Below are 14,614 nucleotides of genomic sequence, written 5' to 3' on the forward strand. Positions count from 1 at the left end.
AAATGTTTCCAAATGTAAGTATTTAAGTTGATGTTTCCACAATAACACAAAAACTTAATGTCAATCGCCATAAATCATTTCTGAATTTTGGAGCAGTTTCCTCCAACAATAAAAGATTGACAAAAGTAACGAGCAATTTCATTGAGAATGCCCCAAATAATTTGTTCATAACTTATTTATACGGATTTGCACATATTCGTTTTTACACTTTGAACCTTCTTGTGTTTAAGAGAATGATAAAAAGAAACCAGCCTTTTGGGCGGATAATTTCACGGATATTCCTCATAATTCAAACGACAAAGGGTGCAGAAAATAATGTGATGGATATTACAACATATATTACAACTACAGAGATGGCGAAAAGAGAATTTCATCAATATGCTGATTTTTTTTTTTTTTTTTAATTTCTGGGGACGGGGGGTGTTTCATGATTCATAGGTGGAAAAACATGCCTGGGTTTTAATGTTTTATAATACACCTTTCACTTAGGGTCACAGCCAGTACAGTACAGTAATTTATCGTTTACCGACAAATGGGAAAAAATCCGACTTTTCCCCACGTAAAAATTGTGTTGTTAAACTTAATTGATTTTGTTTGTTTCTCAAACATACAATTTAGTTTTACAATTTTACAATTTTCTTTGTTCTACACATATTGTGATCACCACATCACAATCACGTATTATTGAACAGGGTCAAAGGAATTTGCCTGCGAGAGACAACAATGCAAACATTTATTACGCCAAATATCTTTCAGTATTGGCCAAATTACCGGAACGACCATCAAAAAACTACAGTCAGGTTTGCTTGAGGTGCAGCCTGTTAACAGCCAATCAGGTGCCTGTGCGCTATCACGTGACCTTTCTACCTAATTGGAACGTGGCTGGTTGCTCGAGGCTAGATTGATTCCTTCAGGGACAGTTGGAACGCGGACTACCTGCTAGCTAAACAGCGTTGCTCGTTGATCATCTGTTTAAAGACACGTTTTTTTTTTATTTCCATCCTGTTTATGACACGGCAGAAACTCCTTTTGTCTGTTGTCAGTTGTTAAAAGGGATGAAAAGACTCAAGCGGAAGAAAGTAAACGTTGTGGGAGTGAATGGGGACGCGTCTGTCACCAAGGGTAAGTCCGCCACCAGCTGGTGTTTGCTGCGCTGCAAACTACAGATAAATACTTGTTATTTCAATACGTTTCTTCTGTTTTCTTTCACCAATATCTCTGAATTCACATCAGCGATTTGTAAATAGCTGACGCTTAGCTTGACCGGCCTGAACGACAACTTATCAGCTAACTTAACTTGACCTTTTTGCTGCCACCTCGTTTTAATTGTTAAATTTCCTCCTCATTCTGATCATAGTCGTACATGTTCTATTTAATTAGAATAATTCCGCGGTGCCGCTTCTCTTTAATGCTTATTCCAGTTGTGCCTGCGTGGCAGCAGCGGAGAAAACTTAGCAGCAGTTTGCAAATGAAGTTAAAGAGTCTTAACTCAGTTTTGTGCACAGCAGTTTATTTAGTGAATGTTTCTTTGTGTCAGGGGTTTTTCTGCACAGGCCACTAACTAGATTAGTCAGAGGAATCATTCGGGGTTTATTCAATTTAAAGTATAAAATCCTTTCTGTCTGTTGAAATTATGTCCGAAAAACAGAGACGAGTCTGTGGAAAACCCTTCATAATGTCCACCGACCAGGAAAACTGCAGCTTGTAACTTTCCTCTAACTATTCTTGCATCATATATTTGATTCATCTGCTTTTTTCCTCATCATTTCTTCTTGTCTGTTGCAAATATCTTATTTTCTCCCGTCAGCAACACAATGTTCCCGTCGCTTCTTTACTGTTGCCTTATGCACTTGTTATATATCATATACCTCATATTTATTTGCTTTTTTTCACAGAACCAAACTTTGGAAGGAAGCAGAAGTTGACAGAAATCCACCAGGCTTTGATCAGGTGGCCAAAAAACTGTTTTTGAGACGTTAAATTGTCCTCTTTTAAAACTAACCACCAACATTCCAACCTTATTTGTGTTGGTTTAATGTTTTAAAATCCCTCTCAACTAATCCAAAATCTTCCTTTAATGTGGCTCCTCGACCCACCGACCCTCCCGATAGGTCGGTGTAAATAACTGTTGGGTGGTTTTAATCAACGCTCATTTAAATGTGCAGCGATCCAGTCGACATCGAGACCCTGAAGAGGGCGGCGGCCACCAGAGGAGGTCTGCTCACGGACGAAGTGAGGAGGAAAGTTTGGCCCAAGCTGCTCAACATTAACGTCTACAACTTACCACACAGACCTGGTGGGTGGTTATCACACGCGCACGTTCCTGTGGGCGTCTCACCACAGCAGAACCTGTTCTGTTCCAGGCCGGGATGTGAGGGACAACCACAGGGACCACAACCAGGTGGTCCTGGATGTGAGGAGGTCCATGAAACGCTTCCCTAAAGGTGACGCCCGCACGCTTTCCCGCTGCTTTGAGTCCCTCCCACATCTGACGGTAACGCTCCGTGTCAGGAATGCCGGCGTCGGAGCGGGCCGTGCTGCAGGAGCAGCTCGTCGACGTCATCCTGGAGGTTCTGAAGCGCAACCCGCAGCTGCACTACTATCAAGGCTACCACGACGTGGCCGTGTCCCTGCTGCTGGTGGTGGGGGAGAGGATGGCCATCGCCATGCTGGACACGCTGTCCAATTACCACCTCAGGTTCTGCACGCGCTTCCTTCAGTACCAGAACGTGGATGGAATGACCGTATTTTGTTGTATTTGTTGACCGACCGTCTTTACTGTCCCTGAACGGTCTGTAGGGACTTCATGGACCCCACCATGGACAGCACAAAGCACATCTTAAACTACCTGATGCCGATCCTGGAGCAGGTGGATGCAGAACTCTACGACTTCATGATGAGGTAACGTAGGATTCGGACTAAATGACCTGAATGTTGCCGTCGATGCATCAGCGAGGCGTGCGTGTGACGTGCACGTGCCTGGGCTGAGATAAGCCCAGAAATGTGGCCTCAGAAGACTCCACCCTTCTCTGAGATCCTCTGCTATCGTCGCTCCTCTTCCCATTTTCTTTTCATCTCTGTTGCTTCACCCCCCCCCCCCGTCACTGATTAGGTCTTATCAAAGCTCGCCGCCTGTTGCGCAACTTCTCCCCGTCCCAACGACCGTCCCACTGATTTTTCTGCTGTCGCCTGTCCTTCCAGGGCGGAGGTGGGAACCATCTTTGCCCTGTCGTGGCTCATCACGTGGTTCGGCCACGTGCTGTCGGAGTTCAAACACACCCTGAGACTCTATGACTTCTTCCTGTCCTCTCACCCTCTGATGCCCATCTACCTCGCCGCTACGGTAGGAACACGCACATGGGAACACGACGCTCTTCCTGGTAGAGGCTCTCAGGTGTTGGATCCTCTGCCCCGTCCCTCTGCTCCTCAGATTGTGCTGCACAGAGAGAAGGAAGTGAAGCAGACCGAGTGTGACATGGCGATGGTCCACCACCTCCTCTCTCGCATCCCCCAGGACCTCCCCTATGAGCTCCTCATCAGCCAGGCCCGAGACCTGTTCGCCCGCTACCCTCCATCTTTACTGGCCAGGCGAGCGGCACTTCAGTCCCACAAGAGGTGAGGAGATTTTTCCCCTCCACATTTAGATGGAAAGTAAATGGACCTTATGGTTGTTGCGACTGACTGCACATTAGATTAATAAGATATTCAGTTTTCCTGTCTTTGCCATATTTGTCCCCCCTTAATATTAAATACAGTATGTTTCCTTGGGGTGTAGTTCCGATAGTGGTCAGCAGGTGGTGCTGCTGCTTCAGCTCGTTACTCGGACGTTTCCTGTTGTTCGAGTCCACATCAACACATGTTGTCCTCAGTCTTCTCCCGGTGTCCTCCCGTGTCCCCACCTTCCATACCGAGTGACGTCTGGGAGCTGATGCCATAGATTGTTCAGCTCCCATCATGCATTGCTCAGCACAGCTTCTTATGAGGCAATGTCAGTGAAACACCTGACTGTTTTCCCAGTTTTAACCTTTTTTCCCTGTCTCCCTCCCCCCCCCCCCCCCTCCAGCCTGTCCATCAGCACCTTCCAGGCCTTTCAGCTCTCCACCCTTCACCAAAGGCCCGACTCTGTCCTCCAGCGCCTCACCAAGGCCCACGGCGCCGCCACCTCTGGACACGGTACGCAGCGCTGCTCATCTGATCCTGGATGCTCAAACTATGCAGAGTCAAAGTAGCTGTGAGATATTTAGACGCAGGCAATTTAGCCTGAATCCATCTGGGGAAGCATAATTCATCAAAACAACGCAGCAGTAAATATGTCGTGTTCAACAAATGCTGCTCCCCTTTGGCCGATCAATAAGCAGTCAACAAACGATGTAGCCCCCCCCCCCCCCCCCCAAAGACCGATCCAGGGCAAATTTAAACGTGGCAGCAAACGGCTGCTTTCAAAACACCTCCTTGGAACGCTTCGTCCCAATGACCGTCGACGGCTCCTAACGTGGTCTCACGAGCGGTAAGAGAAGGATTGGAATCATCTTGACCCCTCCGTGTGTCCCCCCCCCCCCCCGACCCTCCTTCTGTTGACACGCAGGCCTCGGAGCTGCTCTGTCCCGGGACCGCGGCCAGCTGTGGGGGAAGGGGAACCGGATGGTGAAGATGGCGGTGTGGGGGTTGTCTGCCACCCTGGGGGCCGCCATGCTGGCCGTGGCTCAGACCGCCATGGAGTGGGGGCCCGACGTGCTGCTGCAACTCTTCTAGGGCGGACAAACGACACCCGAACGGGCCGTCGCCACGGAGACGAGCCGTGGGTCGTTCCGGCCCGTACGAGACTCCCGGAGACGTTCTGATCCCTCCGGATTCCTGCCGCCGTGCTTGTTCGGTAGCCCAAAGCGCCCGTAGCCACGGCGATGACGCGTGAATATAAACGATGAGGAAGGCAGGTCGGTTCTCCCTCTTCCTCCTGAACGATTGCAGCGATGAGCAGCAGAGATGGAGGAGGAGGAGGAGGCCCGGGAGCCACAGGTATTAATGCTGTTACTCCTGCCTCTGCGTTCACACTCCACTTTCATGCATAAAATTATCTGTTGCTTCCACCAAATCTCAATATTTCATAGGGACAGAAAGCAGTGGGGCTTTGGCAGATGCATTTGCATTATTTTTATATTTTCCCGCTGTTGTGCCCCCCCCCCCCCCCCCGAGCGAAGACACCAGTACTTTATATGTGAAATATTTAGCAGCTTTGCTCCAGCCTCCACCCTCAGCGACCCCCCCAGAAGAATGTAGGTCTTCTCCAACATCGTGTTTCGCTCCTGTTTTAATCCTGTTATGAAGATCTTTTAGCTTTTAGTTCCACGTTTGTGATAAAAAGACGAGTTTTGATGTCATAGTGTCGGATCCCAACGACCGGTGTCTCCTCAGAAGGAGCCACAAACTCTTGCTAGTAGCAACGATGTGGCCATGGACGCGTTTGGACGTAAACATAATCGGAGTTTCATAACCTGAAAAGGGAAAATGAATAATAGAAGCGTTTCCTACCTGAGGTACGTACACATGTAGAGCACGGGGCTCCGTCCCAACAGCAAAGCAGCCTCTGCTTGTTGCCTCTGAAACATTTATTAGCTTTTCACTAGCTCGTAGCCAAGCCGCTGCATACGCTAGCACGGCCTCACCGGGGTCTGAACGCTCTCCGCTCGTGAACGTGTGTTTTGCAGAGGTGAATTTTAGGTTTATTTTAGCTGGAGTGACTCGGGCGAGCGCGCCCCCACGTCAGCGTGCGCAGTTTTGTGTAATGTTACGAGTAGTGAGAGTGTTCTACAAATGTAGCGTCAAATTGCACCTCGGGGTCATTTTGAAGGATGGTGGAGCCGGTTAATCAATCATTCCATCAGGCCGACCACACGCTATAAAGGTTTAGCAGAGGGTTTATCCACGACCGGCCTCTCGCTCATCTAATCAAGTATTATGGGATATTCCCAATCTGTGATGGGGCTGTTTTTTGTGGAGTGATGGCAGGTGACCACGGCAGTGGCAGGCGTGGTCGCTATGGCAGCCGCTGGCTCAGAGCCAGGTGGAATCAGCCCACCGTGAAGGTCTTTTAAAGTAGTCTTTCTCATTTTATTTATTTGTTGTTTTGGTGTTGCTGATTGGTAGCAGCGTATTTATTTTCTGAGCCTGATTGGATCTTTCTGTGCTGTTTGAACACTTGATTGTTTGGATGTGTCTGTAAAATGATTGCTTTTCATCATCAGCAGCTGCCTCCGCGTAATTCAGAAAAAGGTACCGCTATTAGCCGCACGTTAGCTTAGCTTAGCAGGAAAATTTAATTAGCGCTCTGTCTTCTCACTGTGAGTAAAGCAAATAAGGGGTGGGGCTTTAAAAACCCAAATGTGCTTTAAATCTGCAGTTTTCTGGATAAATGTTCCAAAATCCAGGGCATTGACCTATGCAACACGGTTAGCATGGGGTGCGTTACAGTAAATGTGGTTACTACGGGCAGCGTTGTGTGTGCATCCAAATCTAGCATCTATGCTAAAGGCATCCGCTTTCAGGAGAAACGACGCCTCAGGTCTGCGATCTTTAATCAAAAGTGAAGATGATACAGTGCCGTTGTATCATTAGAGTCAAGTAGACCCTCATGCAATCATAGCCGCACATGCCAGAGGAGGCTGCCGGTGCCAGATCTTAATGAGGATTTTATCCCTGCCTCTGGCTACTGGCGTGCTCGGGATGCTTCTTTCATTTCTCTTTATTTTATTATTATCTTTGTTTGTTTCCTTCATCGGGCAAAGGCCTTCTGATAAAATGATTGAAGTGTGACTTAAATCTACTAGGACTCTTTTGGGATGCCTCCTGGCGCTGATTCTCTACGTGGCTTTAGCAGCCTCTAATGTTAGTAACGGGTTCCTTCAGACATCCAGGTCACCCACCACATCCCTCCCTCCTGAGATGCCTTTTCAACCCCTTCTGGTTTTAGGGTCCCACTGGTTTCTGGTTTTCAGGTCAGAGTGAGACGTCGTCAAGAACTCAAGATCTTTGTCATCTCTGATTTTACTTTAGATGCATCTTTCCACGTGTGGTTTTAAAGTTTTATTTACTGGTTTAACTGATGATTGTTTTAAAAGTGTTGCCTGTAAGAGAGGACATTGTGAAACGATCCCTTTGTCTTTTCATCAAAAGTTGCACGACGATCAGTGTTTCGGCACAAATGGTCTTTTTAGGAAAATCCAAACGGTTTAATCGTTAATTCGCTGTTTGGGGTTGAGTTGTTGTAAAAAGGCTGAATTTGAAGTGTGTGAGTGTGTGTGTGTGTTTGTGTGTTCTTGATACACACTGAGTACCAAAATACTCATTCTACTAGCAAAGTGGGGACATTAACATCATTTTGGTGGTTCCAGACCTTGAAGCTTTAAGATGTGGTTCTGAGGTTGAGGTTAGAAATGGGTTTAGGTTGTGGTTAGTTAGGTTAGTTTGGATGGTTAGTCTTAGTGTAAGGGGCTGGGCTAGAAAGTCCTCACAAAGATAGAAGTACATGTGTGTGTGTGTGTGTGTGTGTGTGTGTGTGTGTGTGTGTGTTATTCCTGTGGGCACTTGAATGATTGTTCCTCACATTGTGGTTGGATTCCTGTACCGAGTCCCGACAGAACACATTCTGTTGATGCATTAAAGTTGTGCACAGCGTGTGTGTGTGTTATTCCTGTGGGCACTTGAATGATTGTTCCTCACATTGTGGTTGGATTCCTGTACCGAGTCCCGACAGAACACATTCTGTTGATGCATTAAAGTTGTGCACAGCGTGTGTGTGTTTATTGGTTGATCTGTGTCCACCTGCAGCCTTCCAGAACCACAAAAGTCACAAAAATGATCATTCAAATCTCAACTTTAACCGGCGAAAACTGCAGACGGCTGCTGTCATCAAAGCTAAAGCAACATCCCAAATACTGAGACAAAACATGAAAGAAATCTCATCCAATCTCCGTTTTCCGTCCAGAAAAACACCGAAATCCCAGGAAATCGGGCCTAAATTTGCCACTTTGTCCACACACGTGTCCTCTGAGGACGTTCCCGCTGTCGCCTCATCCGCTGCGTTCGACTGGTCTCGGAGAAACGAGGTCACCGTTTGTGCGTTTGGGCGCCACACGGCCGCACATCTGTCCGTCCGGGCCCCGGGGACCCGACCGGAGCCCGGGAGGAAGAGGGGAGCAGGGCTGGAGGGAGGAGGGAAGAGGGGAGCAGGGCTGGAGGGAGGAGGAGGGAAGAGGGGAGCAGGGCTGGAGGGAGGAGGAGGGAAGAGGGGAGCAGGGCTGGAGGGAGGAGGGAAGAGGGGAGCAGGGCTGGAGGGAGGAGAGAAGAGGGGGATCTGTAGCGGAGGAGAGGCCGGCTGGTGGCTGAGCCGCGAATTTACCCACAATCCTTTGAGGATTTTTAATAAGGCGTCGGAGGTGAGTTTGATCCAAGTTCAGAGCAGCTGTGGGAGGGGCTGAAGCGCCGCAGCGTCGCCCCCCCCCCCCCCCCCCCCCCCCCCGAGTTCGCTGTCCGGGTTTGCACGAGCGCTGAAACCGTGCGTGTGCACGACTGGGAATTGAAGGCGTTACGCATGTGTGAGGAAGCACAGTCGGATCCTCGTGAGGAACCAGGAGCGCGCTGGGGGGCCGCAGCTGCTGCGGGGCGCCGCATCACACACACACACACACACGTGCGTGCACGTGCGCGCTCACATCGCCGCCTTTTAACCTTTTGAGCACAACAAAATGACATTTTAATTCCCTTCGTTGCGCAATCATGAATCACATTTGGGTGAATCCAGTGAGAACCCGAGACGCTTCAGTAAAGGAGGTTCTGGGGCCGTTCTGGGTCCGTCTGACCCGGGTGGAGGTGCCATCATGGACACACACGAGCACACAAACACAAGCTCCTCCTGCCCCCCCCCCCCCCTCGGTCCTTCGCTCTGTCATGGATCAGGGAGCATGTCCTAAAAGGCTTTACAGGCAGTGTGTGTGTGTGTGTGTGTGTGTGTGTGTGTGTGTGCGTGTGATTTTGGGGTTTGACCTCTGTTGTACTACTTTTTCTGCCGTGCGCTCTATTTTCAGGCTCGCGCCTCAAACACAAACAGGAAGCTGCTGAGATGTGCTGAGATTTCCCTGATCGGACCTTTTCTGGTTCTGATGCATCAGCTCAGCGTAGCTGCTTACTGGTGCAACTACGGGTCCAGCACGAGCGCTCCGTTCCGGCCCCCCCTTGAGCTGGACTCTGAAGCCTGTTCAGGGACGTCCTCAGAAGTGTAGATATTTAGTAAGCGGTCTTAATTAAGTCGCTCAGAATCGGTGAATTCAGCTACGAGTGGGCGTGGCTCACGTGGCCATTAGCATTGACGCTAGCAACAGCAGCCGTGGGGGGTGATTACCCAACACTTCTACCTCTCTAGGAACCTGGGTCTCCTGTGGTACCGACAGCAGGAACCTCAGCAGCCTCCTGACCACATCCTGGATCTCTAATGACTCCGGGGTCTCGTTAACACGTTCGGGCATCGTTCTCTTCCACGCGTGGACGCCTGAGACTGACCCCCGACCCCTCGGTCCTCGTCGTCCTTACGTCCCGCTGGCCTCCACCCCAGCTGGCCTCGCCTCCTTCGTTTCCATGGAGACCGCAGGAAGTGAGGATCAATAGATCCGAGACGGTCTTCACTTCCACGGACCAAAGTAATGAACGACTGAAGACGGGGAGCCAGTTGACCCCTCTGACCCCCCCCATCAGAGTCCTTAACGTCATGCGTTGTTACCCTTGTAGCTAACGGGCACGTGCACGTGCACGCTCGGCCCTTAAATCAGCATCTTTCTCGCTCCCCTCTGCCACAATCTAAAATCGAACCAACTCCTCCAACACGGATGGATGGAGGCCGTTTTCCCATCGTTTTCCAGCATCTGATCTCCGCCTCTGTGATTTCACACTTTGGCATTTGGTTAAAAGTTTGCTCCCTTTGCAGCACCAACTAATTTAAGATGTGTCATAACTAAGTTGTTAATCTTCCCGACCAGCTCCGGCTGGTTTGGGCCGTCATCCTTTACAGCAGCCACATATATGCAGTAATCTAATTTACACACGCGCGCGCACCAGACACAGAATTGGCTAACAAGAGACAGCAAGTACATTTTCCGCTTGAATTGGATGTGTGTGTCGGGAGTGTGTCGGGAGTGATGGGATGTGTGTGTCGGGAGTGATGGGATGTGTGTGTCGGGGGTGATGGGATGTGTGTGTCGGGGGTGCGCGTCTTCAGAGGCTGTGGAACAAGTTTAATGGCAGGAACGGATCAATCTGTCTTAAGTCGCAGGGATCTTTCTCATGTCCTTCATCTGGAAACGCCGGCAGGAAAATGTGTGGCGCTGGCAAATGTCAACAAGCGCTAAGTGTTTGCCCGCGTGTGTGTGTGTGTGCGTGTGTGTGAGAGAGAGAGAAATATGAATTTGTTGTTAAATGTCAAGACGTTGGCAGTCTAATAGCAGTGCTGACAGATGATCCATAAAGCTATAAAGTGATTGGTTTGGATATTCTTTTTTGTTCATCTAACCCAACTGTCACAGCGGACGTGTGTGTGTGTGTGTGTGTGTGTGTGTGTGTGTGTGTGTGTGTGTGTGTGTGTGTTGTGTGTGTGTGTGTGTGTGTGTGGGGGGGGCTCTTTTTGGAAAGACGGCGTTTGTTTTTCCAGAAACACAACCGAGAAGACTAAAGACAGTCGGAGCAGCTGCACAGTAACAATCACATGCAAAAGCCGCGTCTCAGAACCAGAAACTCGTTTAAACTCCTTAATTCAGCATCAAAACCACTTCGTCACATGTGAAACTGGACTCACTGGTGACATTTGCTGCCTGGATGGTCAGACAGCAACAATCGTCCCATCAGACTCTCTGTCTCCGATGGTTGCTGCGTAATAAAGGTTTGTTTTTAGCACGAGGTGCGAGCGGCGGCTACAATAGCAGATGTTTGCTAAAGAGACCAACGACGACATCGTCACGTCCGTCCAATCAGCTCCTGTTGCCTCCTATCGGCCGCTGGGATGTGGGAATATTTTGAGAGGAAGCCCCTCCTGTATATCAGTGTGTGTGTGTGTGTGTGTGCATTCAGCCAGCATAGTGAGGACATCTTGGGTGTCCTCACAACTTCAAAGGGCTGTTTGAGGGTTAAGACGTGGGTTTAAGGCGGGTTAGGGTTCGTTGGGGTGGTTGGGGTTAGGAGCCGTGTGATATAAAAGCCCTCACGAAGATAAAAGGATGTGGTGGTGTGGGGGGGGGGGGGGTTCCATTAGGCGTGAAGCCGCGTTTCCGATAATTTGAGGTGATCTCCACCTGTCGGGGGCCCTCAGGTGTGGGAGTGAACGACGTTCTCTACTGGGATTTATGGTGTATTCATGCCCAAAAAGTCCGTTATTGTAGTGACCAGAGTGTGTGTGTGTGTGTGTGTGTGTGTGTGTGTGCGCTGCAGCCGTAGGCCAGCATCCACGAGCAGAGATTATGTCGTGAATATGCGTCCGTGAGCGCGTGCTTGATTACGCTGTCACAACTTTAGACACGACGCTCCGTTTCCATCTCGGGCCGAGAGCGGATCCACTCCGGGCTGCGGCGCTCGTCGCAGGGCGCCGTCCATCACACGCTTCAGTTTGTGTTTGCAGCCGCTGCGTAATTTAAAAAGAAGCGCACGCACACACACACACACACACACGCACGTGAGATTGAGTCTCCTCCGTGTGGGGGATGATCCGCAGCATCCTTTTAGAATCTTCTGCGTGACTTCTGGGTTTAATCTGTAAACAGGAAATCTGCGATTAATCCTCCTAAAGTTTTATTAAAGGGGCGGTTTGTGACTTCCAGCCAACACCAGCATTAAAGGAATATTTGCCCGGGAGACAAAAAACTCCCGGCTGTCGGGTTTTCACAGTAAATGGGCCGTTGTTATTTTTAGGGGAACTGCCCCTTTAATGAGCCTCGTCATCAGAACCGGTCTGGACCATCTCAGCTAACGAGGGTGTGATTCCCCTCCGCACTCGAACGCCTCGCCGGATCTCTGGATCACACACACACACACACTTTGGGGTATTTGTTTATTTCAAGGATTCAACAGATCGCTGAGAGATCAATTCCCCGCCAGTGTAATTACTATTGATCGTGCGGGGGCCGACGGTCTGAGGGCTGCATTCCGATAAAATAACGCTTCTCCCACGCCGCTTCAGACGCACACGCCCAAACGCACGCGCACGCAAACAAGCGCTCACGGCGGTTAATGACAAACGGGAGGAAATGTGGCGGCTTCGTTCTGGTCCCAGATCAGCACCACGAAGGTGGTTAGAACTGTTCCCTGGAGGCAGGAAGGGTCGGGGTTTGACCTTTTGACCCCACGTGGCTGTCGGGTTTAAAACTGCTGCCACATAAATCTGAGGACTGAGTCCTTTTTTTTGCTGTTAAGGTGCTGGGTGGCTTTAATTTAATCTTTCTTCTTCTGTGGTAGTCCAACGACGGCGTCCCAGAATCCCCGGAGTCGTAGAAAGGTGTCCCCACCCCACCTCCCCGTCTCCTGTTCTCCGTGTTCTGCCCGTTAGACCCTTCCGATAAACATTCCTCTCATTTGTTCCTCCCCAAGAGCCAAATTTGCCGACTCATCCAGCCTCAAATTTGTGTGTGTGTTTGTTTTAATACGCGTGTGCAAGTGACTGTTGCATCATAAATCTTTTAGTCTTCCCAGTCAGCACAAATCCCCCTGCTGACTGGCACATATGCATCACACACACACACACACACACACACACACACACACCTGGTGAGACAAACATCTTCTAGCAGTTTGTGTTACTTATGTTTATGTTACTTTTGGTTGGATTAAAGACGGACGAGCGCCGGGCGGGATGAGCGAGCAGAGAGGAAGCTCAGCCCAGTGGGGGGGGGGCTGATGGAGGAGGTGTGAGGAGAGGAGGCGAGGAGGCAAGGAGGAAGTGGGCTTATCTCGGTGGCCAGGCTGCAGCGGGGTCACTGCGCAGACTGACTGAGGAAGGACAACAAACAAACAAACAAACAAACCAAAGTCGCTCTGCGTGACGCCTGAGAGCCCGGTTAAAAATAAAACGCACGCGAGCGAGCGGCGGGTCGGGGAGCCGTACGTGCACGTCATTAGGCTGCGGATGTGCACGTGTGCAGTTTCCCGGGATGCTCCGGAACAGATCCCAGCCCAGCCCGATCCTGCCGCCGAGGCGTCGCCGTTCACGCTGAATCCTGACGCAGCGCCAAGGTCGCTCGGCATCTGGGACCGTTTGCTCTCAGACATCAACAAACCCGGCGTCCGCGCTCTTATCGACCACATTTACAGACGAACCAGGAGTTAAAGCACTTGGACGAATATCCCGAGTGGCTGTTCAGCTACAGACGGTGTTATTTATAAATCGAATGTTCCTCTGGACTCCCCACAGAATCCCAATAAAAGCCACAAAACTCAGAAATAACAGGCGGGAGCGGCGACGGCGGCTTCCAAGCCGCCATTACTGGCGAATGGATGATGGAGAACAGGGTCCGTTCCCGGCAGCACGTGAGGCGGGAAGAGTTCCGCCTGTAATTGGTGAATGTGGGTAAAAAGTCTGTTCCGGGGATCAGAGGAGGGTCGTTTTCAGTCCGAAGGCAGGAAAAACAAAAGCTGAGGGTTCGAACGGGGCAGAAAAGTAGACGCCGATAAGAGCGCAGAGCTCCGCCCAGCCGCCCGTCCCTGCCGTCGCCACGGTAACCAAGATGACTGAAGAGAAGGTCAAAGGTCAGAGGCGCCCCTAGGATCCAGAACATCAGTGAACTTTATTGAGCTCTTCCTTGGCCCTCCACCAACATCCCTTCCTAACTTTGGAGTCATTTGGCGGCCGGCCGGACGGACAGACGGCCGCCAGCTCCTCACATTAGCTCTTTGGCGGCGGTAATAATATAGCACGCTAGCTGATGCACACGCTCCCAGCGGAGACATCGCCCCCACGTGTAGAGAACGTGGCTGGATGCTAACGTGAGCCACCTCCTCGGTGCTTTATTCTGGAACATGTTTGTGGTACATGAGCCTTGTTTCATGTGCTTTGTGCTTCATGTCCTCCCTGACGAATGTGCCGCCGCCGCCGCCACCGCCGCCGCCGCCACGCCGCCGCCGCCACACTCGTCTGCGCTGCTGCTGTGCACATTAAACTCTCTTCCCACCTCTTCTCCAAATAAAAACATCCAAACACCTAAATAGTTTTGCCTTTGGTAGGAAAAAAGGGCAAAAAGAGAGTCTGACAGCTTCACATGGGGGAGTCCTGAGTAAACAAACGGATCCAGAAAGTGCTGATCCAGCATTTCCCGAACCCCCCCGATGGAACCTGCTCCCCTCCCCTCTTCGTCTGTTCATTAAGGTCAAGCTTTTCTGGTGAAAGTGGGGAGAGATGATGAGAAAGATGAGATGGAAGAGGATTTGGAGCTAATTGGGGTAGTGGGAGGAGAGAAAATGGGCTCAGATGGGAGGAGAGGAGGGGAGGGGAGGAGGAGGGGGGAGAGGAAGGGAGGAGGAGAGGATGGAGAGGAGAGGAGAGGATGGAGAGGAGGAGAGGGAGGGAGGAGGAGAGGAGGGAGAGGAGGGG

At 50.4% G+C, this 14,614-nt stretch overlaps 1 protein-coding gene across 1 annotated transcript; it reads left to right on the top strand.

Annotated features, from left to right (window-relative positions):
* Positions 1-882: 882 nt before the first annotated feature.
* On the top strand, positions 883-7,787 carry zgc:63863 (uncharacterized protein LOC393372 homolog). The gene is made up of 10 exons (XM_057021322.1): positions 883-1,122; positions 1,896-1,950; positions 2,166-2,296; positions 2,364-2,444; positions 2,512-2,698; positions 2,800-2,901; positions 3,202-3,343; positions 3,431-3,615; positions 4,064-4,173; positions 4,586-7,787. Exons 1-10 carry the CDS (start codon positions 1,056-1,058, stop codon positions 4,750-4,752), a joined length of 1,227 nt encoding a protein of 408 aa, XP_056877302.1. The 5' UTR covers positions 883-1,055; the 3' UTR covers positions 4,753-7,787.
* The last annotated feature ends 6,827 nt before the right edge of the window (positions 7,788-14,614 follow it).

The sequence above is a fragment of the Takifugu flavidus genome, chromosome 21, assembly GCF_003711565.1.
Source record: "Takifugu flavidus isolate HTHZ2018 chromosome 21, ASM371156v2, whole genome shotgun sequence".
NCBI lineage: Eukaryota > Metazoa > Chordata > Actinopteri > Tetraodontiformes > Tetraodontidae > Takifugu > Takifugu flavidus.

Bases quoted from the DNA above. Each gene is read 5' to 3' on its own strand.
- zgc:63863 (XM_057021322.1), top strand. From the start codon at position 1,056: ATGAAAAGACTCAAGCGGAAGAAAGTAAACGTTGTGGGAGTGAATGGG. The intron at 1,123-1,895 runs GTAAGTCCGCCA...TTTTTTTCACAG, and splicing joins GGACGCGTCTGTCACCAAGG to AACCAAACTTTGGAAGGAAG. The intron at 3,616-4,063 runs GTGAGGAGATTT...CCCCCCCTCCAG, and splicing joins GCACTTCAGTCCCACAAGAG to CCTGTCCATCAGCACCTTCC.